We start from the raw sequence: 27902 nt of genomic DNA on the forward strand, positions 1-27902 counted from the left end.
CTAATGTAGGTGAAACCTTCAAATAGTTTAGATGTGAAGGGGAAGGAGAGAGGGTGGGAGCTTCCGGGAGATGCAGAACAAGGGGGTGCCTCTGCCTGATTGTCCTGGCATCCCTCGGTCAGGTCGTGTTTCCCAGATACTCTGATCACCCCAGCGAATCCTCCCTGGGGCAGAACGTTCACAGTAGGCCATTGACTGAACTGCTTTCAGGGAGTTGCTGGCTTTTAAGTGACAGTCCCTGGAGCAGAGTCAGGAGGGTCAGAACCTAGCTGTACTTTTAAAAGGAATGGCCTAGACTTCCTAGGGTGTCCTTCGACATTCTGGGGGAAGGAATGCAGCACTTGGCAGAGCCTTCTCATTTTATGAAATTAAGAAACTAAGGGCCAGTGAGGTGCGGTAACTTGTCTATGGTCATACATGGCTCATGGTCCTGGGATTCAACCCCCAGCTTGCATATTTAAAATCCCCGGGGTCTTTAATAAACAGAGCAGAAAGTAAAGAGGTAACTGTGCTAAAAGAGGCGTTACCCACATAGATAAAGTGGAGACAAGCTGCCAGTCTTTAATGTTTACTTTTGAGAGAGAGAGAGAGAGAGAGAGAGAGAGAGTGCAATGGGGAAGGGTAGAGAGAGGGAGACACAGAATCCAATAGAGAGGGAGACACAGAATCCAAAGCAGGCTCCAGGCTCTGATCTGTCAGCACAGAGCCTGACGCAGGGCTCGAACTCACAGACTCACAGACCGCGAGATCATGACCTGAACCAAAATCGGATGCTTAACCGACTGAGCCACCCAGGTGCCCTCGGCTGCTGGTTTTTAATAGTGTTTACTGATTGATAAAACTCTTGTGAATGGCTTGGTTCCTCAAACCCATCCATCAAATGGATTTTGTTAAAATCAAAGTTTAGAAGAGTCTATTGGAAGATATTACAATAGTGCCTAGTTAATTTGGTGATTATAAAAATTGTATTGGTTCAGTTTAGCTCCACGTTGAGCTCCTAAAGTAAACCATGAGCTATGAATATTTATCTATCTTTTACCTAACAGATAGCTTCAATTCAATTCAGTATCATTTAGTGGTGCCTGGTCTCTGGGCAAAACACTGTAGCAGGAGCTGGGTGATGTAACTTCCCTTCATTTTAGGCAAGGGATGCATATAGAGCTTTCATTCTGTAAACATTTATTAAGTGCTTATTTTATCCGAAACACACGAGGCCATCAGTAAATATTTCAAACAAAATTCAGCACGAAGCCACATTTATTACTAGTCGGGCACAGTCTCTCTGAACGGAGCAGACTATGGCTCTTTCTGTTTTCCTGGGGCAAGTGTGGTTTAGGGATTTGCAGACTTCTAGAGGGCATGATTACTGGGGAGAGAGGGTTTTTGTTTGGCTGGCGTTCAGGAAGGAGCATACTGGAGTGGAGTCTTCCTGACTCACCGGGTGAGATGTTGTTGATTGATAACACAGGCTAATGCAAGCTCTGGTGGTTTCTTTTGATCATAGGTCAGAACTCTCTCCCCTTTCTCAGGGACCTGGAAACTTTTCAATGATTAATTCTCTATACCAGTGTTGTCCAATAGAAATACCGTAATAGTGACACCTGCAATTTTAAGCTAACCACTAGCCACATTAAGAAAAGTAAAGGGGCACCTGGGTGGCTCAATCGGATGAGTATCCGACTCTTGATTTTGGCTCAGGTCATGACCTTCGGTTTGTGAGATTGAGCCCTGTGTTGGGCTCCTCGCTAGGTGTGGAGCCTGCTTAGGATTCTCTCCCTCCCCCTCTCTGCCCCTCTGCCACTCTCATGCATGCGCTCTCTCTCTCTCAAAACAAATAAACTTAAAAAAAAGAGTAAAAAAATATAAAATGAATATTGTTATAACCAATACGTAATAGATAAGAATTTAATTAAATATTATTAATAAACTTTTATTCAACCCAATGTATCTAAAACATCATTTTACATTCTTCTATAGATTTTGCCTCTTCTCTCCAGACCAAGTCTTCAAAATCTAGAGTGTATTTTACACGTAGAGCACATCTCAGTTCAGACTAGCCATATGGAAAGTGGGCTGTGTCATGTGGCCAGTGCTTCTGGGGACACAAGGATGGAGAGAAGGCTGTGCCTGCCCTCCAGGGTCTCACAGTCTCAAAGAGGCATAGCTATGTAAGAGAACACTCTAGGTACACAGCCCTGACTGGGGTGAGGCAAGCAAGGCATGGACATAAAACTTAGGGATGTGCCTCACTCTCAGGGTCACACAAGGGCAGGGTCTGCCCTGAGAGTGAGTGCCTCCTTAAATACTGCACCCTAAGCACCATTAGCCTCCCCCTTGTCTCACTTCTGCTAGGGAGCTTCATAAAGTAGCAGATTCTGGGTCTCCAACCCCAGAGCTTACAATTCAGAAGGTCTCAGGTAGGGACCCAAGGATTCTAATGCAGGTGTTTGGGATCTCCCTTTGAGAAACTCCTCCTGCGCCAATAGCCTCATAGAGAGTTCCTTTATGTCCAGTGAAATAAGTCCTCTTTCTTTTTGGTTTTGGGAGTAGATGTTTCTGTATTCATCATCTACCTCTGAATTCTGTACTCAATCATCTCCCTCTGAATCTACCTCTGATGCTGTGGGGTCCTGTAGGAAGCTCCTGTAGTCTGAGTTCCTGGCCTTGCAGCCTGCAAGACCATTGACTGAGCAAGCTACAATGCCGATTTATTGTTATAGAGACGCATTGGCTATTTCAGGGACAAAAATATAAAAGGCATATGATGGCATTGAAAAGTGGAGTTATGGGTCATCTGGGTGGCTCAGTCGGTTGCGCATCCGACTTCGGCTCAGGTCATGATCTCGCGCTCCGTGAGTTCGAGCCCCGCGTCAGGCTCAGCGCTGACAGCTCGGAGCCTGGAGCCTGCTTCGGATTCTGTGTCTCCCTGTCTGTCTCTGCCCCTCCCCAGCTCATGCTCTGTCTCTCTCTCCTAAAAATAAATAAACATTAAAAGAAAAGAAGAAGAGGAAGAAAAGTGGGGTTATGGCGGGCAATGAAAGGTGTGGAAGGAACTGAGTTGTTTGGGAAAGATTAAGCACAGTGATCACTTTCGGCTTATTCACATCGTGTAGCTTGCTTGACACTGTCTAGATTCTTTCCTATCTTGCTGCACTAGTCACTTTGTTTTCAATGGTGCTCAAATAGAAAAAGGTGGTTGTCTGTTCTGTCAGAGTATGGTGCACACGGACTGGAGAATTCCTGTTACAGTCATGGGTTTTGAGACATGTTTCCTTGGGTATGCAAACAGCCCCAAGTGGGTTGTATCCAGTTTTCTGTATGTGTGTACTTCTGTTTCCAGATCTCCCCGATAGTCTGCTTCCTGCTGTCTCCAGCAGCTTCCTTTATCACCGGACAGTTGGTGGAGGTGGACGGGGGCCAGTCTCTATATACGCAAGTATTTGATGTACCAGGTGAGCACTCAAGAAATGAGCAGTCACTGACTTTATGCCTTTTCATGTTCAAGTTTTCAAAATTTCTTAAGCACTTACAAAAGGGATTAGGGAGGGGCGCCTGGGTGGCTCAGGTCACGATCTCGCAGTTTGTGTGTTCGAGCCCCGCACTGGGCTCTGTGCTGACAGCTCAGAGCCTGGAGCTTGCCTTGGATTCTGTGTCTCCCTCTGTCTGCTCCTCCCCTGCTCGTGCTCGCTCTCTCTCTCTCTCTCTCTCAAAAATAAATAAACATTAAAAAAAATTACAAAAAAACAAAAGGGATTAGGGTTTTCTCTTATGGAACATCAAAAATGTACAAAATATTTATATTCCTGATGTGATCTTTAAAGGAAATGATCCCAGTAGAAGAAAATATCTAAATATTTTTATTATAGCACACAACTTTATCTGTTTAAAAAGTTGCCTGTGTGTGCATAGGTTGGTGGAATTTTAGTCATGAAAACTATTCTCTATATGAGTATACATTTATAAGGAGGAGAGGGAAAAGGGGCAAGAGGTTGCCATATTTTTAAGATTTAATTTCTCTGTTCCTCTAATAAGTGGCTTGTGTATCTGAACAGAAGAATCAGACCTGGTAGGCTGGGGTTGGGGGGTGGTGGTGGTATGGTATTATTTTACATTATCTTTGGGATATAGACTGAGCAAAACCATATGAATTTGCTGTATTCAACCATTCTTAATATACAAAAGCAGTAGTTTTATACGGCTCAACCAAATATAGATGTTGCACACAAATATAAAATGCAGACATATTTGCACTGTTGCTGAAGAGTGTTGAGGAAGTGGCTACGAGCAACTACAATGTGATCAATGTAAGGACACCTGAGTGTCTCAGTCGGTTAAGTGTCCGACTTCGGCTTAGGTCGTGATCTCACGGTTCATGGGTTCCAGTCCCACATTGGGCTTCATGCTGACAGTGTGGAGCCTGCTTGGGATTCTCTCTTTCTCTCCTCTCTCTGCCCCTCCCCCACTGGTTCTCTCTCTCTCCCTCTCTCTCTCTCTCTCTCAAAATAAATAAACTTAAAAAAATGTGATCGATGTAATGCATGTGTATTTCAATTTCATATCTGGGACCTGGTTTCATTCACCCTACTCTTCTGTATACTGACAGTCTAATCAAGACATAAGACCTTCTTTGCATTAATAAATGATTAATATGGGACTTCAATCTTACTTATTATTTTCCCCTCCCCTATCTGCATTTCCTTACTAATAACATCAATGTGGTGATGTGCATAAGATACCATGGTTTTAAGGATGGATCTTGGTTGGAAAGACAGAAATGCCTACGTTTTGCTGTTCTGTGTTCTGAAAATATTTAAAGTGGCCAGGGTGGGAGGGAAGCTCTCCACTTTCCTCACCAGTGGAGTTGAGGGTATTTTTCATTTTTCCTTCATAAAGGGAAAGAAATTTTGGGAGAAATCAGCCACATCTATTTTTCGAGAATATACTTGCCCCAAATAATGAATGGGAATGTTGAGCATTTGTGTCCAGTCTTTTCTTTAAGATTGTCAGCCTAGGCGCATCCGGGTGGCTCAGTCGGTTAAGTGTCAGACATCGGTCAGGTCATGATCTCATGGTTCATGAGTTTGAGCCCTGCATCAGGATCTACAGTGATAGTGTAGAACCTGCTTCAGATCCTCTGTCCTCCTCTCACTCTCTCTGCCCCTCCCCAGCTTGTGTGCTTTCTCTCTTTCAAAAATAAATAAAAATTAAAAAAAACAGAAAAACAAAAAACCTACCAAGATTGCCAGCCCTGGAGTGACAAGGGCTGGGATGGAGACTTGGCTAGGCCCTTATTAGCTGTGTGACCTTGGGGAAAATTAATTTCTGTAGGCCTCCACTTTCTTTCCTGTAAAGTGGAGTCACTTATAGCATTTATTGAATAAATGGTTGGGAGCATTATATTAGATAATGCACATTGAAAGCCCTGGTTCAGGATGCTTTTAGCTGCAGCTCAAACCTAACTAGTAGAGGAATTTATTGGCCTGAATAACTGAAAAGCAAGCCGGACTTGAATCATATGCTCATAGATCTCATCAAGGACAATAAATTTCTTCTTTTCCCTTTGTTTTTGCTAATGCAGTATTGGCTTTATCTTAAGATTGACTCTCCTGGTTACAGGAAGGCTGCCTGTGACCCCTAACAGGCCATGATTCTTTGTTCACAGCCATCTGGACAGAGAGAGAGAGGAGGGGAATGACTTGGTTACAGCATTTCTAGCAGAGTTCTGAGACCCCCTCTGTTTTGGACCAGCTTATGGGAATGGCCATCCTCAACCAATAACCACAGCCAGGGGAATGGAGTGTACTGTTTGACTTAGCTCAGTCAGTAACCTAAGTGGGGTCACTTCCCCAGAACCTCATGGATTCCCAAGTGGAAGTGGAGGTTACTGGAAACAGGGTGAAGGACTGGATGCTGGAAAGGCAGCTATATGTGCCCAGTGCAAAGTAAGGACATGGTTTTAAAGTCATCCTGGTTATTAAGGAAGTAGGATTTTTTGAATGTCTGCAGTATGCCAAGTGTTGTACACAGGCTGTCACATTTAATTTTCACTTTATTTATTTGTTTTTAAGTTTATTTGTTTATTTTGGGAGGGGAGGGGTGGAGAGAGAGAGAGGAGAGAGAGGAGAGAGAGAGAGAGAGAGAGAGAGAGAGAGAGAGAAAATGAATCCCAAACAAGTCCCATGCTGTCAGCCGGAGCCCGACGTGGGGCTCTATCCCACGAACTGTGAGATCATGACCTGAGCCAAGATCAAGAGTTGGATGCTCCACTGACTGAGCCACCTAGGTGCCCCTAATTTTCATGACTTTAAAAAACAGATGTTGTTACACCCTCCGATAATTGATGAGGAAATAGGTTCAGGAAGAGTAACTTCTCCACATTTGGAAGAGCTAGAGAGCTAGTCCAGGGAAGACCTGGGATTCCAAAGCAGGTTTTTCTCAGGACTTTTGCCATTTGTCCTAATGATTTCTGTTTCCCGCTGAGAAGAGGGGTGAACTAGGGAAAATAGGAGGGTTTATTGGAAACCAAGAGGATTAATGAGGTTCATAGATTTGTGCTGGACGTGAGGTTTTCTACTTACTTAACAGATCATGACAACTGGCCTGAGGGAGCAGGGGACATTTCTGTTGTCAAAAGGATGAAGGAATCTTTCAAGAATAAATCCAAGCTCTAAGCCAAGGAAACTAGAGGTGTCTTTTGTCCCCAGATGCCTTAACATCTCAAGAATACACTTTGGTACTTTATAAGAGCTAATAATTTGCATGGAACAATTGCTTTCTGCCTTTTTAATGTTATCAATCATGCCTGTACAAAAACTATTCCTGAAATTAAAGCATTTTTAAGTCCCAACCAATACGGTTGAGCCTGTGATTAAAGATTTTTTGAGGAATGGACTTAACACACTTTATGATTTACTTTTTATTTCTAAGAAAAAATATTTGAAAAATGCAATAATTTCAAATTAAAAATGGAGGTATCATCATCTCCCAAAAGATTTTGCTATTTAATTGGAAAGGTGGGCAATAAATTTAAATTGTGACAGTGTTGTGATTCTTAAAACGAGAGATACACAGTGACTCATTTCTTATACCAAATATTTTTGGATCAGTAAAGACTTATTGGTGATTATCAACATGTGATTTGTTTTGTTCATGAAGTCAAATTTGTATAAGCCTTCTTAATTCAAAAGAAAAATAAAGTTATACGTAGTATTTCTTTGCAGTACTTGATTTGTGTCTTGATTTCCTATCCAAAGTATTCCCTTTTCTTCATGTTTCTCCTTTTGTATACAACACAAACATTTTATTTTATTTTTATTTTTTTCCAATATATGAAATTTATTGTCAAATTGGTTTCCATACAACACCCAGTGCTCATCCCAAAAGGTGCCCTCCTCAATGCCCATCACCCACCCTCCGCTCCCTCCCACCCCCCATCAACCCTCAGTTTGTTCTCAGTTTTTACGAGTCTCTTATGCTTTGGCTCTCTCCCACTCTAACCTCTTTTTTTTTTTTCCTTCCCCTCCCCCATGGGTTTCTGTTAAGTTTCTCAGGATCCACATAAGAGTGAAACCATATGGTATCTGTCTTTCTCTGTATGGCTTATTTCACTTAGCATCACACTCTCCAGTTCCATCCACGTTGCTACAAAGGGCCATATTCATTCTTTCTCATTGCCACGTAGTGCTCCATTGACAACACAAACATTTTAATTAAATGTGATACAAATGTGTTAGGGTTCAGCATTCTGCCTTCACTTGATTTTTTCTGGCAAACTGATTTCGGAAATGCCACTTATAAATTATGCACATTCATTTTTTGTCTTAATTAAACCTCTTCCAATTGACTTATTCCCTCTTGAAGTCAAGTAGATATTTCCCTCTCTCAGTAATTCTCAGTTCAAAGTACAGATCCTCCTTGACTTACAAAGGGGTTACATCCTGATAAACCCACTGTTAGTTGATAATATCATTAAGTCACAAATGCATTTAATACACCTAGCTTAACTGAACATCATAGCTTAGGCTAGTCTCCTTTAAACATGCCCAGAGCACTTACACTAGCCAACATTTGGCAAAATCATCTAACACGAGGCCTGTCTTACAATAAAGTGTTGACTATCTTATGCAGTTTATTGAGTACTGTGCTGAAAGTGAAAACCAGAAAGGGTGTGTGGGTACAGAACGGTTGTATTGGTTGGTTTCCCTCTCAATTGGCTGACTGGGAGCTATGGCTGTCTGCCACTGCCTAACATCAGAAGAGAATAGGCATTGCATATCACCAGCCCGGGATAAATTCAAAGTTCAAAGTACAGATTCTGCTGAAAGCATATCACTTTCACACCGTCATAAAGTTGAAAAATCGTAAGGCAAACCATCGTTAAGTTGGCGACAGTTGTATGTAATTTACCAAACTCTGGGAAGGGGCCCCTGAATCTGCCATTTTCTTAGGCTCCCATGCAGGGTCAGGACCAGGGGGAGACCAATGAGATGCCTAGAGTGCAGCATTTAAGGAGGTGCTCACTCTTGCATTTGCTCGAGTGCAGAGCCGCCCCTGAGTGCGAGCACAGCCATACATTTTGTGTCCATGTTACTAATGTGGAAAGATCAGAAATCTTTTCCTGCTAGATAATACTTTAAAATGGCCTTCTGGACATGATAATATCATAGTTGCTAAGAATTACAAGCCAGGCTAGAGGGCAGGCTAGCCCTAACACAGGTTGGTGTGGAAGATGGAAGAGGCAGGGCTTGCTTTTCAAATTACCTCATGCTGATGCCTGCAAACAATCCCATAAAGCCCCACAGTATTGACACTTGTTTATTTCTGCTTAAGGAACAGAGGTCACCCCACATAGCATGAGACTTAGCTACAACTCCTTATTAGATCTTCTTGTTAGACCTATTATTGGGCAGCTGACCATTATCAGTATTCTAGAATCATAAGTCTATTCCCCAGGACTTTGTACACTTTGTGATAGTGTCCTGTCAATAATGTTGTTTTGCTACTACACTTAGTAAATTTTGCTGTAGACTAAATATTCCTTAGTAAGTTTCATCACTCAGTAATAATTCGCTCAATAATTTCGAGCCCCTACTATGTGCTAAGCATTACAGTAGGAATTGGGTGTGCAGTACTGGAAAAGAAAAAAACAACATGGACTTTGTCTCAAGGGAGCTTACAAGGCAAGAGAGAGAAAGAGAGAAACATTAATCAAACCACATACAAATTTAACCCCTCCTCCCCCCCGCCCCTGCCAAGTGTTCTAAGTGCCATAAAGGATCAGGTCATGGTGCTAAAGGCATGTAACGGGAAGAAAAAGACATCTAGTGGGGAAAAAAGCAACTCAAATTATTAATCATGTTAAAAGACTTTGTTGATTAAGATGACCCTTGTTGACATTATCTCTTCCACCCCCCCGGCCACCCCCCCCCCCCGCTCTTTTGTTTCATGGCTTGTGTTAGTTAGGGTCTCCTGGGAAGCAGATGCCAACACAGAATGAGATGTGCATGAGACTTGGGGAACATGCCCAGGGAGGACAAAGAGCAGGAAGACAGCAACAGCCTTCAGGCTGTAGAGCAAGTCTGACACCTTGCTTCCCCACCTTTTAAGGAGGGGACAAAGACAGGGGCAGGAAGCATCTCAGCTTGCATCAAAGAAACTTTTTTAGGCCAGGCTTGCTGCATGTGAGCCAGGAGGTTCCAGGAGACACTCATGAGCAAGGGGGTTCCAGGAGAATTACCTGGGTTCCACATGTGAACACCCTGTCCTTACTATATATCAGTAGCTCTGCTCCTCCTGCTGGTGAGGGTGGCTCCTTTTTCACCAGCTAGTGCCTGAGCACAGGCACGCTAATGTGCCCTGGAATCAGCCTGAGTTTGTAGTTCGGGGGGACCTTACTGTGTCCCCTGGCAAGAGTCGCCTCCTTTGGGACCATGACTTCCAGTGCTGCAGAGCCCAGAAATGGATGGGAAGCACAAAGTCCCACAGTGGGTCTTTGGAAGTGATAGTGAGTAGGCCCACTCCCTCTTCCACTCATTGGTCCCCAGAAACGTTCCCAACGCCTTTGGGGACATGCGTCCTGAAAGATGGTTCTCCCTCCTTTCAGAAGGTTGCTGGCACTTCAGCCGTGCATTGGTTGTTCTAGCCCTCTGTGAGGCTGGTTGCTTCTGGAAGCATGGTGTGTGATACAATCAATGGTTGCATGATCAGGGACCCACTCTCGTACATTTTACTGGGATGTGGGTCACCTGGTTGGATGCTGTTGTGTGGGATTCGATGGTTATGGATCAGGATTTGTATAAGCGTCTAAAGTGGTGGTATCTCAGTCCCTGCTCACTCACAGAAAAGGCAAACTCTTAACTTGGGAGTAGGCATTTGTCACTATGAGGACCATATGGTCACTTGAGCATGGAAAATTTAATATAAAACATTATTAGCTATCACAGGGAAGGGGGGTAGTGAGAGATTGGCTAGTAGAAAGTAAGGAGAACTGTAAAGAACATGGGAATGGGGCATCTGGCTGGATCAATTGGTAGAGTGTGCAACTCTCAATCTCAGGGTTGTGAGTTGGAGCCCCACATTGGGCATAGAGATTACTTAAGAAAAAAAAAAAAAAAAAAAGAATACGGCAATAGCAGATACAATGAGTAGCTAATAATCTCCTACTAGGGCTGAGATGGCAATTAACTATTTTCCCCAAGGCCTAATGGTGTATTTCATAGCTGCCACATGCCTATATCGGGGGGCTGTAAAACAGTTAGTTACCATTTGCCCCTTTAATTTTCAACACTATTCCAGGGCGTGGCTCAAAAAAGTGTCCCCTTGTGGTTAATTGTGGAACACCAGCCTGTCTGGACGGACAGTGCCTTCCCTTCTGAGGAAGCCAAGACCTGGCTGCAAAGCTTCCGCTTGCACTTTAGGTTCTTTCTTCATAAGCCTTCCGCACTCCTCGTTTACAAGGGGTTCACTTCACGGAAGCAGCTGCCTGTTGAAATTTGATCAACCGGCAGGAAGGGTTGAAACTGCATCCCAGAAAGGTGTTAGATTAAAAGCTAGGCATTATCTAGCCCTTGTTTTATGACAGTTATCCAAAAGGATAGTTAAATCTCCAGTTATCCAAAGGGATATTTTGAATCTTGCAGACAATGCTATTTATGATTTGCGTGGTAAGCAGAGCCTTCTGTTGGGCAGTGTCTACTTTCACCCAGCCGTACCACCCTTTCCTTTTCTGCTCTCCCATGGAGCCAGTGGCAAATCTACACTACATCCCAGTGGGAGTCAGATGCTGGGGACCTGCAAGTCCTAAAGCTGTTAGTCAGTTTCAGTGCTGCGCCCCCAGGGTTTCCTTGCTCTTCCTATCTAGCGAGGTTCTCTCACTTGTTTCCATCTGTAGCCTCCAAACTTGCTGTCCTAGGGCTTGTCAGTTCCCTGAAAGGAAACCTTGAAAACCCCTTCTGACTGAGACCACTTCGCTGAGGTTACTAACAACCTTTCTGCTTACTACACTCGTGCATCCTATCCCCCTGTTTATTTTGCCCTTTTCTGTCTGCCCCTGCAGAGCTCTTGCTGGACTCTCGCCTTCCATGAGTTATGCTGTTAGATTCCACTGGAGTCCAACGGCCTGGGTTCGATTCCCAGCTTCCACCGCTTACTCATTCCTGTCACAGCTCTGAGACAATGGAGAGATTTGAATATGGATTGGGGATGAGCAGATACTATTAAAGAATTACTGGTCATTCAATGTGGTAATAGCAGGGCAGTTACTTTTTTAAAAAACGTCCTTACCTAGAACGGGAAGAAATTATATTTGGGATTTGCTTTTAAATACTCCAGTTTAAAGACGAATTGGGGAAGGGAGGGGAGCTGGTGAAACGAGATTGGAAGCATGGTAATAATTATTTAGGCCAGCGATAGATACATTATACATTAGATGGTTAATTCTACTCTTCTCTCTACCTTTGGGTGAGTTTGGAACTTCCTAAAATAAAAAAAATTGCAAAATGAAAATGGTCTCATTCATAACTTGGATATAGGGTAACATGGGGAAGAATCAGTTGGCTGTAAATGAAGGTTATTTGGGAGAAACAGGAGAGAGTTTGCACTTGACATACAGTGGTTCATGGGGGTACATGGATGTGGCAAAGGTAGTGAAAGACCAGGTTCCAAACAGAATACGTTTTGGTGGTACAAAGCTATTGCCTCTTAACCTGATTTCTGCCCTGTGGGCAGTGGGCATAACCTATGTGCTCCTGGCCAGCCTCCCACACTGGTTAGTTAACATTATCAGTTAGTCAGCTCCAGCACAAGCTGATTGAGTAAACATGTAGGTTTGAAAGATATGGACAATAGTCCATTTATTTCAGTGACATTGATATTCCTGAGTTCCTATGCTCAAATAGGGAAATGGTATCCAATTGGTAAATTTGGAAGAACTCAAACAAATAAGCAAAGTAAAAACAATATTCCTTGATTCTCTTGACTATTTGGACCATTAAGCTTCTGTTTTCATATGTATAGACTGAGTCACAAATTCAGTTAGAGTTTGTAGTTTTAAGTATGACTCTACAGAATTACCTTTTATTTCAAATGTAATACTTATCACAAACTTAAATAGTTTAAACTTAAATAGTTATCACAAACTCCTTTTCAAAAAAGGAGTCATTGCTATGGGTGATTCACAGTAATTGCCAATCAGAATTTCTTACCTTGTAATTTTAATCTTCTGAAGTCAAGGCTGTGGGTACCAAAGCTTATTTTGTTAGGTTTCTTTGGCTTCTTGTTTTCAGATGAACCAAAAAGAGAGGACAAGCCTATTTCTTCCTGGGGAAAGATTCACATGTGAGGCATTGAGTCTGGACTGGGGGTTGGTGAGATTGACTGTGGCAGGGAGGGACAGGGGACTAAGCAACCCTTCTCTTCTATATTGTTGGGGTGGAGAGTAGGGGAATTGGGGAGGATGGGTAACTTTATTGGATTCTAATTCATTCTTACATTTTACCTAGAGGAATGAACCTGAGGAGCGTTCAGGGAGATACAGAAGGAAACATTTTGATGAGCAAGCAAAGTGTGTATGCGTGTGTATGTGTTTGTAGAAATGGTCCTTGTGGTTGTCCTGAGAGTTCAAACTGGAGAGTAGAAACATATTGCCCACAGGGCTGTAGAATCACTATATGGTAGAGAACAATAGTTATCATTAATTGAGCGATTACTATATGCCACATTCTGCCAAACGCCTTCCATGAATGATGCCATCCTAACCTTACAAAAACCACGTGGGGTAGATTTCTCCACTACCAGTATTTTTATAGCGGGGAAAATTGGCACAAACAGGCCAAGATCTCACTTAGCAAATGGCAGAAGTGGGATTTGAATGCAAGCGGTCTACCTGTAGAGCTGGTGACTAGCACGACATACTGAGAGAGACAGACTAGCACCAAGACATCAAGAGATTAAAAAAAAAAAACCATTTAGGGGCGCCTGGGTAGCTCAATCGGTTGAGTGTCCGACTTCGGCTCAGGTCATGATCTCGAGGTTTGTGAGTTTGAGCTGACAGCTCAGAGCCTGGAGCCTGCTTCAGATTCTGTGTCTCCCCCTCTCTCTGCCCCTCCCATGCTCATGCTCTGTCTCTCTCTGTCTCTCAATAAGAAATAAACGTTAAAAAAATTTTTTTAATGGAACTATTTAAACACATGCTAAAGAGAAGAGTATAATAAAACCCAATACCCAGCTTTAATAATGATCTATATTTTCTCAAATTTGTTTATCTCTCTCTCCTGCTTGATTTCTAAGTATCTTAGAGTAAATTCCAAATTTCCTGTCATTTCACATCAAGAATTAATTTTGATTTGAAATATTAATGTGAACAGAAAAACATGCAACTCTCCAAAGTGGGAGAGTGATCACCATGGCAATGTAAGAAAAGCCCATGTGACCACCACCAACAGCTCCCACCTATCATTGGTCACAAGACACACAAGCCCCACCCACGGGCTACAAACGTGTGCTTTGCTTGGCATGTAGGGTACCTGTTTTGGAGCAAGATGCATCAGACTCTCAGAACCGAATCCATGAAACCAACTCCTTTCCCTCTGAATCCACGTCCAAAAAGAAGTCTAAATATTGGATTTTTCTGTGCAGCTTTGCCTGAGAGGAGTTAATGGGCTGCTCTGGTCCATTGAGATGTTTGGCCACTGAGAGAGTTTTATGTAAGTCTACACCACGTACTTCAATTCCTAGTGAGTTTATGAGCGTGACTCAGCATCCTTGAATTCGAGGACTCTCAAGAGAGGAATAGTAAGTTTGAGGTTTTAGACATGCCAGCCCGAATGCCAGCCTCCAGGCCGTGGGAAGTGCTGATTCTACTTCCTGCCGTGGTCTTCCCCATTTGCCTTTGCTGCCCTAACTCAGCAGCTCAATCCTCAAATCCCCGTGAAGCTACCTTCATCCTTTTATTTTAAAGGTAACTTATTTATTAAGAACATAACATGTCTTTTTGATTGTACTAGTATTTTTTTAAATGTTTATTTTTGAGAGACACAGAGACAGAGCACGAGTGAGGAGGGGCAGAGAGAGAGAGAGAGAGAGGGAGACACAGAATCCTATGCAGGCTCCAGGCTCTGAGCTGGCAGCATAGAGCCGGACATGGGGCTCGAACCCACGAACTGCAAGATCATGACCTGAGCTGAAGTCAGACGCTTAACCGATTGAGCCATCCAGGCACCCCTGTACTAGTATTTTTATTGGAATTGCTATTTGTAAATGTTCTGATCACAGCGTTATATATTTTGAGTGGTCTACACTTAGTTCTATGTTTCTATGGGGAAAATAATCAGAAACACCTGCCTCTCTCTCTCTCTCTCTCTCTCTCTCTCTCTCTCTCTCTCTCTCATAGATGGGTTCTTACTTTTTTGCTTCTTTCTTTAATGTGGCAAAATATATATAATATAAAATTTCCATCGTAACTATTTTTAGGTGTATGGTCCTTATTTATTTATGATCCCTCATTCATTCATTAAGTCTACCCCAAGGCAGAATACCACTTGCTAAAACAACTGAGGATAAGTTCAAACAGGCATTATGTTCATGCTATCCAAAAAATAAATTTCCAAAATCCAAGTATGCTTGAAAAACATCCACAGTATATCAAGATACAATAGAACTAAATTAATGCACAATGAATGCCTGATATTACACATTTAGACACTGTCTAGAAAGATCGAGTGGAAACTCTTCTGTTGATTTGTATATATTTTTGGATGATCTAGGGATTTTTTTGGAGACAATTTATAAAATAGATCTTTGTTTTACAAACACCACACACTTCAAATGTGGTTTATTTCCATTTAAAGTACTGTTTTAGATCGCATTTACACGAAGCTTCAGGTATTTATTTTTTGGCTCAGAAATCCAAATTCCTGTATGAAATTCGAAATGCTGGGCCTCAAATTTAAAAGTTTTTCAGTCTGAAGTAACTACTGAAGAGGGAAAAAAAGAAAATTGCATTCTTTTTTTTAATAAAGAGATTAACATTTTTTAAGGTTATTTATTTTTGAGACAGAGAGAATGAGTGGGGGAGGGGTAGAGAGAGAAGCAGAGAAAATCCCAAGCAGGCTCTGCACTGTCAGCACGGAGCCGGATATGGGACTTGAACTCCCAAATTGTGAGGTCATGTTCTGAGCCGAAACCAAGAGTCAGAGGCTTAACCAACCGAGCCACCCAGGCACCCTGAGAAAATTGCATTCTTGAAGAAAAAGGTAAACATTAAAAATTTAAATTTCATTATATAATAACTTTTAAATGTGTTTTGAAATTTAGAAGGCATTTTATACATTATTCTCAAATTTGGAATGCTTTAGAAAAAAAATGACATTTATAAATGGCTCTTTTATCAGAGGGGGGGAAGGGGGATAGTGATTTAACTCCTAGTTGTCTAGAAGAGGAAGTTTTGCTCTTAGATATTTTATCTTATCTCATCTTATCTTATGATTTTTTTTTTTTTAAGTAGGCTTCATGCCCAGTGCAGAGCCCAGCGCACATGCTGAGATCAAGACCCTGAGATCAAGACCACTGCTTAATCCCCCGGGCCACCTAGGCACGTTGCTATTAGGCATATTTTATTTTATTTTAATTTTTGTTTTTATTATTATTTTTAAAATCAAAACTGGAATTTTTTTTCAAATTTAAATAGAACTTGATTTAAACCTAAAGACAGAATGTCTTGATAAACATCAAAAAAAAGAGTTTTTATATTTTATCTTTATATATAAGTTCTATATATATCTATATATATAAGTTCTAGACAACTTATTTATTTTTGACAGAGAAAGACAGAGCATGAGTCAGGGAGGGGCAGAGAGAGAGGGGGACACAGAATCCAAAGCAGGCTCCAGGCTCCGAGCTGTCAGCACAGAGCCCGACGAAGGGCTCGAACTCACGGACCACGAGATCATGACCTGAGCTGAAGTTGGACACTCAGCCGACTGAGCCACCCAGGCACCCTTATATTTTATCTTTAAAAACAAGAATGTAAAAGGTCTGTACACTTGAGAATTATGGTATGACATGGGAGTCTTTTGGACACACAGAATACAAAGGCATATTTTATTTTATTTTATTTATTTTTTAATCTTTGTTTATTTTTGAGAGAGAGACAGAGAGAGACAGAGTGCGAGCGGGGGAGGAACAGAGAGAGAGGGAGACACAGAACCCGAAGCGGGCCCCAGGCTCCAAGCTGTCAGCACAGAGCCCAATGCGGGGTTCAAACACACGAACCTTGAGATCATGACCTGAGCTGAAGTCGGACACTTAACCGACTGAGCCACCCAAGTGCCCCACAAAGGCATATTTTAAACTGACTCTTTTTCTTTCCTTCTTTGAAGGTTCTGGTATCTTAACTATTTCATGGTTTTTGGACTATTCTCTTTGCTTCCAAGTTCTATTTCTCTTTGAGAACTCCAGACTATGCTGGCTAATTGTGGTGGAGAGGCGGTGGGGCCGAAAGGATCTTATTTGTTTAAATATCCTTTAATTCACAGAAATTTTAGCTTCAAACAAATATATTTGCACTGTTATTCTTTCTGTCACCAAATACCAAACACATTAAAGCAAAATATTCAGATGCAATTCTTCACATTTTAGCAATAAAAGAGGAATGGTTTTTATTAGGTGTTTTTAAATAAAAGTTTGTTTGGAGTGTCCCTTTCGAAATAGGTAATCATTTTGGAGACCCTGAAATCTCTGAGCATTATTTTTATTTCAACATACTTTTAATGGTGTGTAAATCACACAACTCTAAACTCCTTTTGAAGAAAAATACTCTTACAAACAGAAATTATCTTCTATGTTTAAAGGAGTTGCTTATTGTTGTACACAATTTTGTACCTATTCAGCGTCTACTACTTGAACAGGAACATAGATTTTTAAATATAAATAGTTTGACTCACCTTGTAGAAAATGAATTTAGCCTGAGGACAGAGTAACAACGTTTTAATAATATCCAGGTACTCAAAAGTGAAGCCTTCTACAGTAGAGGGTTAATTTTAATATAATGGACGCATCCAGGGAAGAGGTCTTTTTTTTTTTTTTTTAAGTTTTCTTTCTTTTATGTTTATTTATTCTGAGAGAGAGAATGAGACAGCACAAGCGGGGGAGAGGGGCAGAAGGAGAGGGAGAGAAAATCCCAAGCAGGCTCCACACTCAGCTCAGAGCCTGATGTGGGGCTCAATCTCACAACCACTGCAAGATCATGACCTGACTGAAATTGAGAGTCAGAGGCTTAACCTCCTGAGCCACCCCGGTGCCCCAGGAAAGAGGTCTTTTTAACCCATTTTAAAAAATTCAGGTGAGGGGCACCTGGGTGGCTCAGTCAATTAAGTGTCCGACTTCGGCTCAGGTCATGATCTCACAGTTCCTGAGTTTGAGCCCCACATTGGGCTCTGTGCTGACAGCTCAGAGCCTGCAGCCTGCTTTGGATTCTGTGTCTCCCTCTCTCTCTGCCCCTTCCCCCCCAAAAAATAAACACTAAAAAAATTTTTTTAAATAAAATTTAAAAATCCAGGTGAAATCGACTTACCATTAACAATTTTAAATAAACAATTCAGTGGCATTTAGTATACTCACAACCTCCACCTCTGTCCAGTTCCAAAAACATTCCCCAAAGGAAACTCCATATCCATTAAGCAGTTGTTCCTCATTTCCCCTCCTCTCAGCCCTGGCGACAACCAGATGAGCTTTGGCCTCTTTGGATTTACCTATTTTGGATATATCATGTAAATTAATCACACAATACGTGACCTTTCGTGTCTGCCTGTTTTTCACCTACCATAATGTTTTTGTAGTTCATCCACATCGTAGCTTGGAGTTTTAATATGTTTAATATGGATGGGATTGCCTCCACTGGTGAATACAGTTCCTTGAACCATATTTCTAGAATGTTCCCTTCTAAGCGTAGAAGGCTTTAGTGATGATGCCTGGGAGTCTTTATTATTTTACCACAATTAAAAAATAAATCTACATATTTTATCAAGTAATCTGATAAAAGAATTCCTGGCATGTCCAGAAGGAGGAGATTCTGAGCTTACAAAACAACCCACAGGGATGGATTTAGGTATAGGGGTTGCGAGGCAGCGGATGTTATGGTCCTCCCTCCAGAAGAAAGGTGTTATCAGACAGCTTCTGGAAATGCTGGCAGCAGACAGCTCTCAGCTGTCAGCCCGCTTCCTGGACAACCTCAACCAAAGACAGTGGCCTCAGCCAAGGTCATGTTCTCTTCCTCGGTGGCCCTCATCCAGAGGATGATCATCATGAGGGTGTAAACCACCCTCTCATACTTCCCCGTGAAGTCTCTATAGGGCTGAGGTTTGGTCCTGCTCTCTTTCTTCCCCTTCTCTTCCACAGGTGCTGATTCCATGGGTGCTCCCTACTAAACCTTGGTGACATCTACTCATTTTACTCCCTGATGTGACTTCTCCAGAGATGGGAGGCATGTTAGCTGTCCATCCTGGGTCACTTAGGGTGACTGATAATGCTGAGGTTGGCTCGAGATACTGGCTTGTTTCAGAACTTGTCTGTTTTCTAAAAGGAAGACAGTGCCCTTCAGTTCTCTATTGCATTTGGGTAGCTCGTGAATAGGCTCTTCAGAAATTAAACATAACTTTGTGCAAACTCTGGGTTCACTAAACAGCTCTTTTTCTGTTTTCATGTATTTAGTCAACATATTTGTTAAGTGCCTACTATGTGTCTGCACTGTTCTAGATATTGTGATACAGAATATCCTTCTATATTGAGTCCCTACCATGGATCTGCACTGTTGTAGATAGAGCAAAGAACAAAACAAAGTTCTTGTCTTCATGGATAAAACCCACATTCTAGTTCACCATTGTATGCCCAGTACCTGGCTCAATAAACACTTGTTGAACGACTATATGAACGACATCAGCTTGACCTACGTTGTTACAAGCAGATCTTTCCTGTGGAATGCACTCATGATGTGCTGTTGTAGCTTGAGTATTTTGGTTTTCTCATTTTTCCTGCCCTGCATGTGCCTTTGCCTCCAACTCTCAAGAATTGTCAATAAATTTTTAAAGTATGCTAGTTGTTTGCAAAGAAGATTCTAGAGTTTTTCCTGCCACGGAGAAATCTGACAACATGGGCCAGCAGTTCAGCCTTGAACACAAGCAGCTGATGGGTCTGTGAGTCACCATTTGCCCCAGGGGACTGCCTAGTCACCGACATCAGGTGCCCAAGAGCTCTTGGTAAATGTCAGATGCTACTGTTTGTGGTGGGTGGTGTTGGTGTCAACTTGGCGGTAGGAACAATCACTCTAAAAAAAGGAACGGTTGCTACTCTCCTGCGAATGAGGTCTGAAACAGGAAACAGGTCTGAAAGCCGAGGGTCTGGTGACACCATTATTCCTAACCAAGGCCCAATTTACCAAAAACAGGGAAATCATACAGGTATTTAACTTCTGGGAAGAGAAGCACTACAAAAACACAGATATAACAATCCTTTAAAAATTGATAAATAGAAGAGTCACATCACTTAAAACGAATGGGGTACTATTATATGCATTAATTGGATAGACATCTAAGACCTATTATTAGGTGGAAAAAGCTGGCAGATTAATGTGTGCCTTTTCTATTAAAACAAAACACTACCAAAAATAATGACACACACAGTGATGTTATTAGACAACACAGGGGCACATAAGTGCGTGTCTGTCCAGAAACAGGTTGGTACCATACTGATAACAAGGTTACCCTGGACAGGATAGAAAGTGAACAGGACTGTGGGTCATGGTCAGAAGGAACTTACCCTGTAATATTTCAACTTTTTTAGAGGAACGTTTCATTTATAAGTTTTAAAACTTAAAATTAATTTTAAAAGAAAAATGTTAATAATTGTTAGAGCAGGCCAACAGTATACATGATTCTTTGTAAGGCACAGGACATTAACCTCCTGATCACGTTCGTTAAGTAGATGTGGTTCCTTGGCTTTCTAGAATATCATGTCTGAAACAGACCTCGTAAAAGATGCCCACACAAGGCAGAGTTACAAACATGAAAAGAAGTATTGTCATAGGTAAGCCCACTAACATTGGAATCCACATTTGCCCAACAGGCCTATACTGGATTTAATCAATAGTGTTGTGGGTGGCTCAGTCAGGTAAGTGTCAGACTTCAGCTTAGGTCATGGTCTTGCAGTTGGTGAGTTCAAGCCCCACGTTGGGCTCTCTGCTATCAGCAATGAGCCTGCTTCGACGAACCCCTCCCTTGCTTGTACTCTCTCTCTCTCTTTCAAAAATAAATAAGCATTAAAAAACAATAGCTGTTGGGATGATTACTGAGGATGATGAGATTATGCACAATGCTTGGCTAGCTAAAATGTAACACGGAGATCTCTGGCGGGCTGCAGTTATGCTTGGAGGGGGTGCGGGCACCTTGGAATGCCCAGGCCTGCATAGCCCCCCTGCCTCGGAATGCCTAGGCGGCCCTGACAAGTGTTTCTGCAGTCCTTGGGGAACTCTGTTATCTCTACATTGTATTCTCAGTTTAGCAGAACAGTAGGACACATAGGCCCTTGCTGCCCACCTCTGATTTTATTAGTCTCTTGTGCTTGTTCACCTTAAAGTCATGTGCCCTTTGTTCCTGCACGCCCGGAATGTCATACGCCCTCTGTACACAAGCCCACTAAGATTTATGATTAACCTGACACCACAATAAACGAGAATACGAGTGAGGCGAACGGGGTCTTCGTCTGCAAACTTTGACCCCCAGGCCTTCTCCTGTCTCTCCTAGCAAAGTGTGGAGTAATCTTTCCTCCGTGAGCACAGGGTTTGCCGTCCATTCCTGGCAAGTGGTGCCCCGTGTGAGCGCTTGAGACCGACCCGAAGGGACGCTCGAAAATGAAAGTCTGCGCAGTAAGTCACCGGCTTCTCTTCCGAGAACAGCCGAGTTCTGGAACTTTTCAGGCCTGGGTTTTGTTTTCCTTTTCTCTTTATTCTCGTGCGTTATTAAGACTTTCTACGTGGGGCAGCCTCATGCTCTGAACAAAGGCGATATATCAAGGTCCTAAAGCAGTGACTTGAAGCCAATGGGGCAGATAGAAATGAGAAACAATTACGGCATATGCTTCGGGTTGCCTTAGATATTAACCCATGGCTTCCCAAAAACGGCACTCTGGATGTCGACTTCCGGCAACGTGTGGGTGCCAATCTGAAACGGAAGCACGAACTGGGTTATAAGTTCCCTCTTTCTGCCCTAACAACACAGGGGTCAGTGCGAGCAGCTTTGGCTCCTTCACACGTGGATGTTCTTCCTGATGCATCCCTTCCTCCAGGTAAGGGCCTCGTGGAGGCTGTTACTTTCTGTGCTGAGAAAGAGGTGAAAAGGATTCCTCAAGCCATTGGGAATGTACGTAGCTTCCCGCTGCCTCCACCCGAATGGGGGGACCCCCCTTCTGTTCCCATTCCGCCACCAAGATCTCCGTGTTACATTTTAGCTAGCCAAGCATTGTGTATAATCTCGCCATCCTCCGTAATAACCCCAACAAATAGTGTTGAACTTTGATATTTCTAAGGTGCTTTATGGTTTTTAAACCATTTCATTTGAATCTCACAGTTGTATCTTGTTCAGTAGGGCCAGATTCATCGTCTCCATTTCACAGATTGGAAAACTGCGGTTCAGAAAAATGACTTGTCTAAGATCAAAGCCAGTAAAGGGGCAGGGCACCTACATCTTCCAAGAGCTGAAAGCCTTCTGTAATTCATCCACTCGATAAATTCAACTCCAGTAGTTAACAGTAGCTGCCAGACCCGAGAGTTCATCTTTTTGCTGGCTGAGTTCACATTTTGGCAGCCCTCTCTACCGACTTTCTGCTTGAACCTAAGTGGGTTGATGCACATTCAAAAACCAGTTTTAGAACCTAGTGCATTCACCCAAGGGGATTTCCAGCTAGTGGGAAGTTTGCTGTCCAGGGCGACACTCAGCCTCTGTCCTGCCACAGATGCAAGTGATAAATGGCCTGGTGCTGGGCTGGATACCACAGCCCCGTGCTGCCTGCCAGTAGCTGCTACTTTTGTCAGGTTAGTTTTTCATGATGGGTCCACATCCAGTCTCCCCAGCTAAGTCAGAGTCACAGGAACCTCCTTTTCTGCTTCCTATCCTTCGGTAGTCAGCCTGTCAATGAACACACACTTGATAAACTCCCTCGGCCTTATAATGTAGCCACAACAGGACACGCTTATGTGTAGCAACACATTTAAAAAATTAATCCACTGCCCATGAGAATCGACACTTCTGAAAACAAACTCTTGCTCTTCCTCCTCACCCCTGCAAACCTGCTCCCCCTACACTCTTCTCTATCTCAATCAATGGCAATTCAACCTTTGTAGCTGGTCAGCCCTCACCTGGAGTCACTTCTTTCTTTTTTCGCACCCTATTTCCAATCCTTTAGCAACTCTTGTTGGCTCTACCTTCAAATTCCATCCATGGGGTGCCTGGGTGGCTCAGTCAGTTAAGCCTCTGGCTTCGGCTCAGGTCATGATCTCACTGTTCGTGAGTTCGAGTCCCACGTCGGGCTCTGTGCAGACAGCTCGGAGCCTGGAGCCTGCTTCGGATTCTGTGTCTCCCTCTTTCTCTGTCCTCCCTGCTCGCGCTCTGTCTCTCAAAAATAAATAAAAATTAAAACAACAATAACAGCAAACAACAAATTCTATCCAGAGTCCATACGACCTCTACTGCTATCTCCGTGGTACATCACCTGGGTCATTAGAATGGCCTCCATTTGTATCTCCCTAAACAGCCCTTTGCAGCCAGTTTCTTCTCAAGATAGCAGCCAAAGGATCCCGTTAACCACCCAGGCAGACCATATCACTCCCTCTACTCAAAACCCTCCAACTCGGAGCTTAGCTCGGCAAAATCCGGCATCCTTGCACAGTCCTACGTGGTCCCTGATTCCATCATTTCCTTTTACTCTTCCTACTGGCCCACACCTCTCCAGGGCCCCTAGAATTCTCTTTCTCATGCACCCTATAGTTTATTCTCTCTCCTCTGGGATTTTGCACACAGTCTCACTCTCCCTGAAATGCTCTTTCCCTGTGATATCATAGCTGGCTTGCTCATCTTCAAGTCTTGGCTTAAATGTCACCATATTAGGAGGCTTTCTGTGACCACCCTATATAAAACTATGGACAACATCCCTCTCCCCACTACACACACACACACACACACACACACACACACACACCCCTTCCTGGCACTTCTTGTGCCTTATTTTCCTCCATAGCCCACATTACCTACTAACACACTAAAGAACACACTTGTTTTGTTTGTCTAACTCTCTGCCTAGAACGTTTGCTCCAAGAGAATAGGGATTTTTGTTTCTTTTGTTCGCTGCTGTATCCCTAGCGCCTGGTACAAGTCTGGCACATAACAGATGCTTATAAAGTATTTGCTGAGTAAATCAGATTGGCAAAGATGAAAAATTAGGTGGTAGCTTGACTGGTGGGGGCATACGGAAATAGGTACTTTCACATGTTGCTGTCAGAGTACAAATTGGAATTGCCTCCTTGGAGAGCAATCACAAGATCCATCAAAATTTAAAAAGGCATCTTACCTATGACCCAGCATTTAGCTGCCAAGCATTTACTCAATAGGTATATGTGTTGTTGTTGTTTTTAAGTTTATTTATTTGGAGCAGAGAGAGAGAGAGAGAGAGAGCGCCTGGATCACAGGAACCATCCCTGAGATGGTAACCTAAGCCTAAATCAAGAGTCTTAGCTTAACAGACTGAGCCACCCAGTGCCCTGCAGCATTATTTTAGTGACAAAAAGTTGGAATGAACTTAAACGTCCCTGAATAGGGGGTCCGACTGAATCACATACGGGCATCAGTATGACTCCACAATATATAACTGTTAAAGTGATAAAGGAAGAAACACACGGCTTGATGTGGAACAGTCTACATGATGTACTGAGTGGAACAAGCCAGGGCAGAAATATGTGGAGTATGTCACCCTTTGGGTGAAAAAAGGAGGGGGGGGGGGTGTAAGTACATATACTTGCAAGTTCCTACAAGCATAAATAAGAGTATAAATAGCGCTGGAAAATTGCAGGGAACTAATGATAGAGGTTGCCCACACACTCCCCCCCCCCTTTTTAAGGGAGTTACTTAAGGACCAGTGACCCTGAAAACGACTTAAAAAATCATCGCGATATAGTACTTTTAAAAAACCTACTTCTGGAAGCGCCTGGCTGGCTCAGGTGGGGGACCGTGGGGCTCTTGCTCTCGGGGGTTTGAGCCCCATGTTGGGTGTGGAGATGACTTAAAAACAAAAGATCTTAAAAAGTCAAGAGTCTTAGCTTAACAGACTGAGCCACCCAGTGCCCTGCAGCATTATTTTAGTGACAAAAAGTTGGAATGAACTTAAACGTCCCTGAATAGGGGGTCCCAGAAACCCACTTCTGTAATGTGTCAATGCGTGCTCTTCTGGTCGCTTTTACTCTGTGTGGGGCTGACGCGGTAAAAATCCGCCCTAAGCACTGCTCTGAAGGCACGGGAGTAGGAAGGAGGACCTTTTATTTTCTCCGGGAGTGAAGCCAATAAAAAGTATGAATAGATTCAGGCCAACCTCGTGCTCGGCGACTGGGGGCCTGCCCCGCCTTCCCCCCCAGCCGGGGCTGCCCGTCGGTGCTGCCCTCCGCCTGGAGTCCCTGCTTCCTCCTTAGAGGGCAGCAGCAGAGCGTGTCGGGGACGCATGCGTCCCCATTTGCGCCCGGGGAATTAAAAGAAAAGAGGGGGGAAAAAGCCCCAGCGCAACACGCGCCCCAAACAAAACCTAAGTGCAGGAAAGCGCGCGGCCGCGCAGACCTGGGCCGTGCAGGCGTCTCGGCCTCGCCCGCGTCCCCGGCCGCGGCGTGATGCGCACGGACTGGCCCGCGACGCCCGGCCCCGCGACTGTCCCCGCACCTGGACGCCGGCCGGGTGGCCGCGCCCCAGCCGCGCTCGCTCGCCGCCGCCGCCGCCGCCGCGGCCGTCTCCCAGTGTGCCGGCGCCGTGGGGCACCTCGCTCCCCATGGGGCCGCGGGACTGGCTGAGGACCGTGTGCTGCTGCTGCCCGTGCAGCTGCCTGGAGGGGCCCGCCGTGCCCGAGAAGGAGCCCCTGGTCAGGTGGGTGCGCGGCCGGCCGCGCGGAGCCTGCTGCCTGCGCGCTGGTCCGAGCTGGGGAGGCGGGCTGGGTTTCGCGGTGCCCCCCGAGGCGCCCCTTGGTCCCTTCCTGGAGACCCTGCCCCCTGGGGGAGACTTCTGCCCGCCGCCACAGATCCCCGGAGACGCCGGAGACCCGGGTGGATGCGTGTGGAAATCCGCGCCAAGGGAGGGACCGGAGAGAAGTTTGCAAAGGGGCTTGATTTGGGTCCTTTGCTGTGACCCACTGCGTACGGATAGACGTATTTCAGTGAAACGGACGCCTGTGAGTTTCTGTTTCACCCAGGGGGAAAAAAAACAAGTTGGATACTTTGCATTCAAGTTTATTACCAAAGACAGACAATTTAAGTGACTGAGCACAGGGGATATTTTCCACATTTAAAAAAAATGCCTATTTTCTGAAGGGGCATCCTGTTCACTGGGATGTGGTCTCATTACAGGTGAAGTTAGGAAGCGTGAGGAAATTGGATGCACATTTGGCGTGGCTTTGTTGAAGGGCCGTACGACACAGTTTTGTTCGGGGCTGTCATTTTAAGCAATTATTTTGTACCTCCGCTTTGATGAAGCGAAGGTTCCACAAGGGCATGCCTTGGAGGTAGACAGGATAGAAATGAAAGATTTAACATGAAATTAGGGAACAGGACGTGAAGTGAAAGTCAAGGGTTTGGTAAGCAAATATTGAAGCCAGTGTTTTTTTTATGCAATGTACAGTTAACAAGATAAAGCTTTCATTACTTTTCCAAAGCATGATTTACCTTTTCTTACTCTGTCAGGTCCAAACACTTGCCTTGACTTTTGAGGTCTTATGTATCCCCTTACTGTCTGCCCACTCTTATTTTCCAGCATATTAAATACTGCGGACTCCTTGATTTAACCAGACAGGCATCCTGGCCGCTCTAGGAACCATCCAGCCTTCTTATTCCCCTCACGATTGCCTCAAGGAGTGACCTTTATCTTTCCCACCCCTCCTAAATGCTGGTTCTCAACACCCTCCCCCACCCCCGCCCCCAAGCAGTCTTCTTGGATTGCTTTCTGCTTATTCATCTCTCACTCCTATGATTTAGGGTTTGGGATTTACCATCTGCCCCTCACTGCTTAGTGAGCGCACATGTATGTAAACATACAGGTCAAGTTCTTTTATATATAAACAATTGTACACACAATACACCATGTTTTTGTGTGCCCTTGCTGATGGTTTCCCACTTAGATTGTTAGGTCAACATGGGCAGGGAGACATCTGGTGAAGTTCCCTTGGTCCCAAATGAAGTGGGTAACAACCTAGAATTTCATGCTTGGCTTGTACATCCAACTTGTCAATATTCACTGTCACTAGAAATACAGCACTCCTTCTCAGTGCCTTGGGTCTTTCCAGTCTTCCATCCAGGATTGCTATTGGAGTTAAAAATCTTGACCTGCCCTGGTTTACTGTAAGTCAGTACATTTTGCAAGTGATTTTTAGGAGGATGGAGCCAATGGGGGACAGAACAGTATGTATAGTCCTCACGAGTCAGATTGTTTGGGGTGAAAATTCCAACTGGGTGACTGGGCACAAATTATGGAACTTATTTGTGCCTTAATTTACTCATCTATAAAATGGGGATGAGAACAGTGTGTACCTCAAAGGGTTTCCATGAGAAATGAAATGAGCTAATCCCTGTGTTTAGTAGAATGTCTGACACATAGTAAACACTCAATAAATTCTAGTTGTTGTTAATTATCATTGTTATTCTTCTGAGCATGTGAATATGAATGGACTGGTCTTTTGTGGTTTAGTGTCAATTCTGGCATCGTTTCAGGGTAGCAAGGTTTGGGAAGAGCCACTTAGTGATTGATGTGTGGGGCAGTGATAGGTGTGTGTGTGGGTACCTGTATGTTTTTTCCTACTCACGTCATCAGGAGGTCTGGTTTGAAATCCTTTTTGTTTGTTTATTTATTCTTAAAGTGAGAAGTTCAGTGTTTTTTTTTTTTTCTTTGTATATTCACAAGGTTGTGCAATCATCGCCACTCTCTAATAGAGAACATTTTCATCACTACTGAAAGAAACACCACACCCATTAAGCAGTCACTCGCCACTCTCCCTTCCTTGCCCGGCCCCTTCTCCTGCAGCGACTAATCTGCTTTCTGTCTTCATAGATTTACTATTCTGGAAATTTGGTATAAATGGAATCATACATATGTGGCCTTGGCATCTGGCTTCTTTCACTC

The 27902-nt window shown here is 43.6% G+C and overlaps 2 protein-coding genes across 5 annotated transcripts in view; both read left to right on the forward strand.

Moving 5' to 3' along the window:
- Positions 1–16191, forward strand: part of PECR (peroxisomal trans-2-enoyl-CoA reductase) — a 38204-nt gene extending 22013 nt beyond the window's left edge. Inside the window, exons 7-8 of one of the 3 annotated variants that reach the window (XM_058705787.1) lie at positions 3341–3452; positions 16001–16191. In XM_058705787.1, the coding sequence (XP_058561770.1) occupies positions 3341–3452; positions 16001–16179 (291 nt within the window). In that variant the 3' untranslated portion in view covers positions 16180–16191. Of the gene's footprint in view, positions 1–3340; positions 3453–6585; positions 7223–16000 lie in introns of those variants that run through there. The other 2 variants (XM_058705795.1, XM_058705803.1) reach the window with 2 other exon arrangements.
- A 5050-nt stretch (positions 16192–21241) lies between these two features.
- The window catches only part of MREG (melanoregulin), a 62308-nt gene continuing 55647 nt past the window's right edge, over positions 21242–27902 (forward strand). Inside the window, exon 1 of one of the 2 annotated variants that reach the window (XM_058705819.1) lies at positions 21242–21412. Coding sequence is in view for 1 of the 2 variants with exons in the window: in XM_058705814.1 (XP_058561797.1) it covers positions 25567–25661 (95 nt within the window). In the remaining variant the exon portion in view is untranslated. Of the gene's footprint in view, positions 21413–25209; positions 25662–27902 lie in introns of those variants that run through there. The other variant, XM_058705814.1, reaches the window with a different exon arrangement.

This window comes from Neofelis nebulosa, chromosome 2 (assembly GCF_028018385.1).
Source record: "Neofelis nebulosa isolate mNeoNeb1 chromosome 2, mNeoNeb1.pri, whole genome shotgun sequence".
Lineage (NCBI taxonomy): Eukaryota > Metazoa > Chordata > Mammalia > Carnivora > Felidae > Neofelis > Neofelis nebulosa.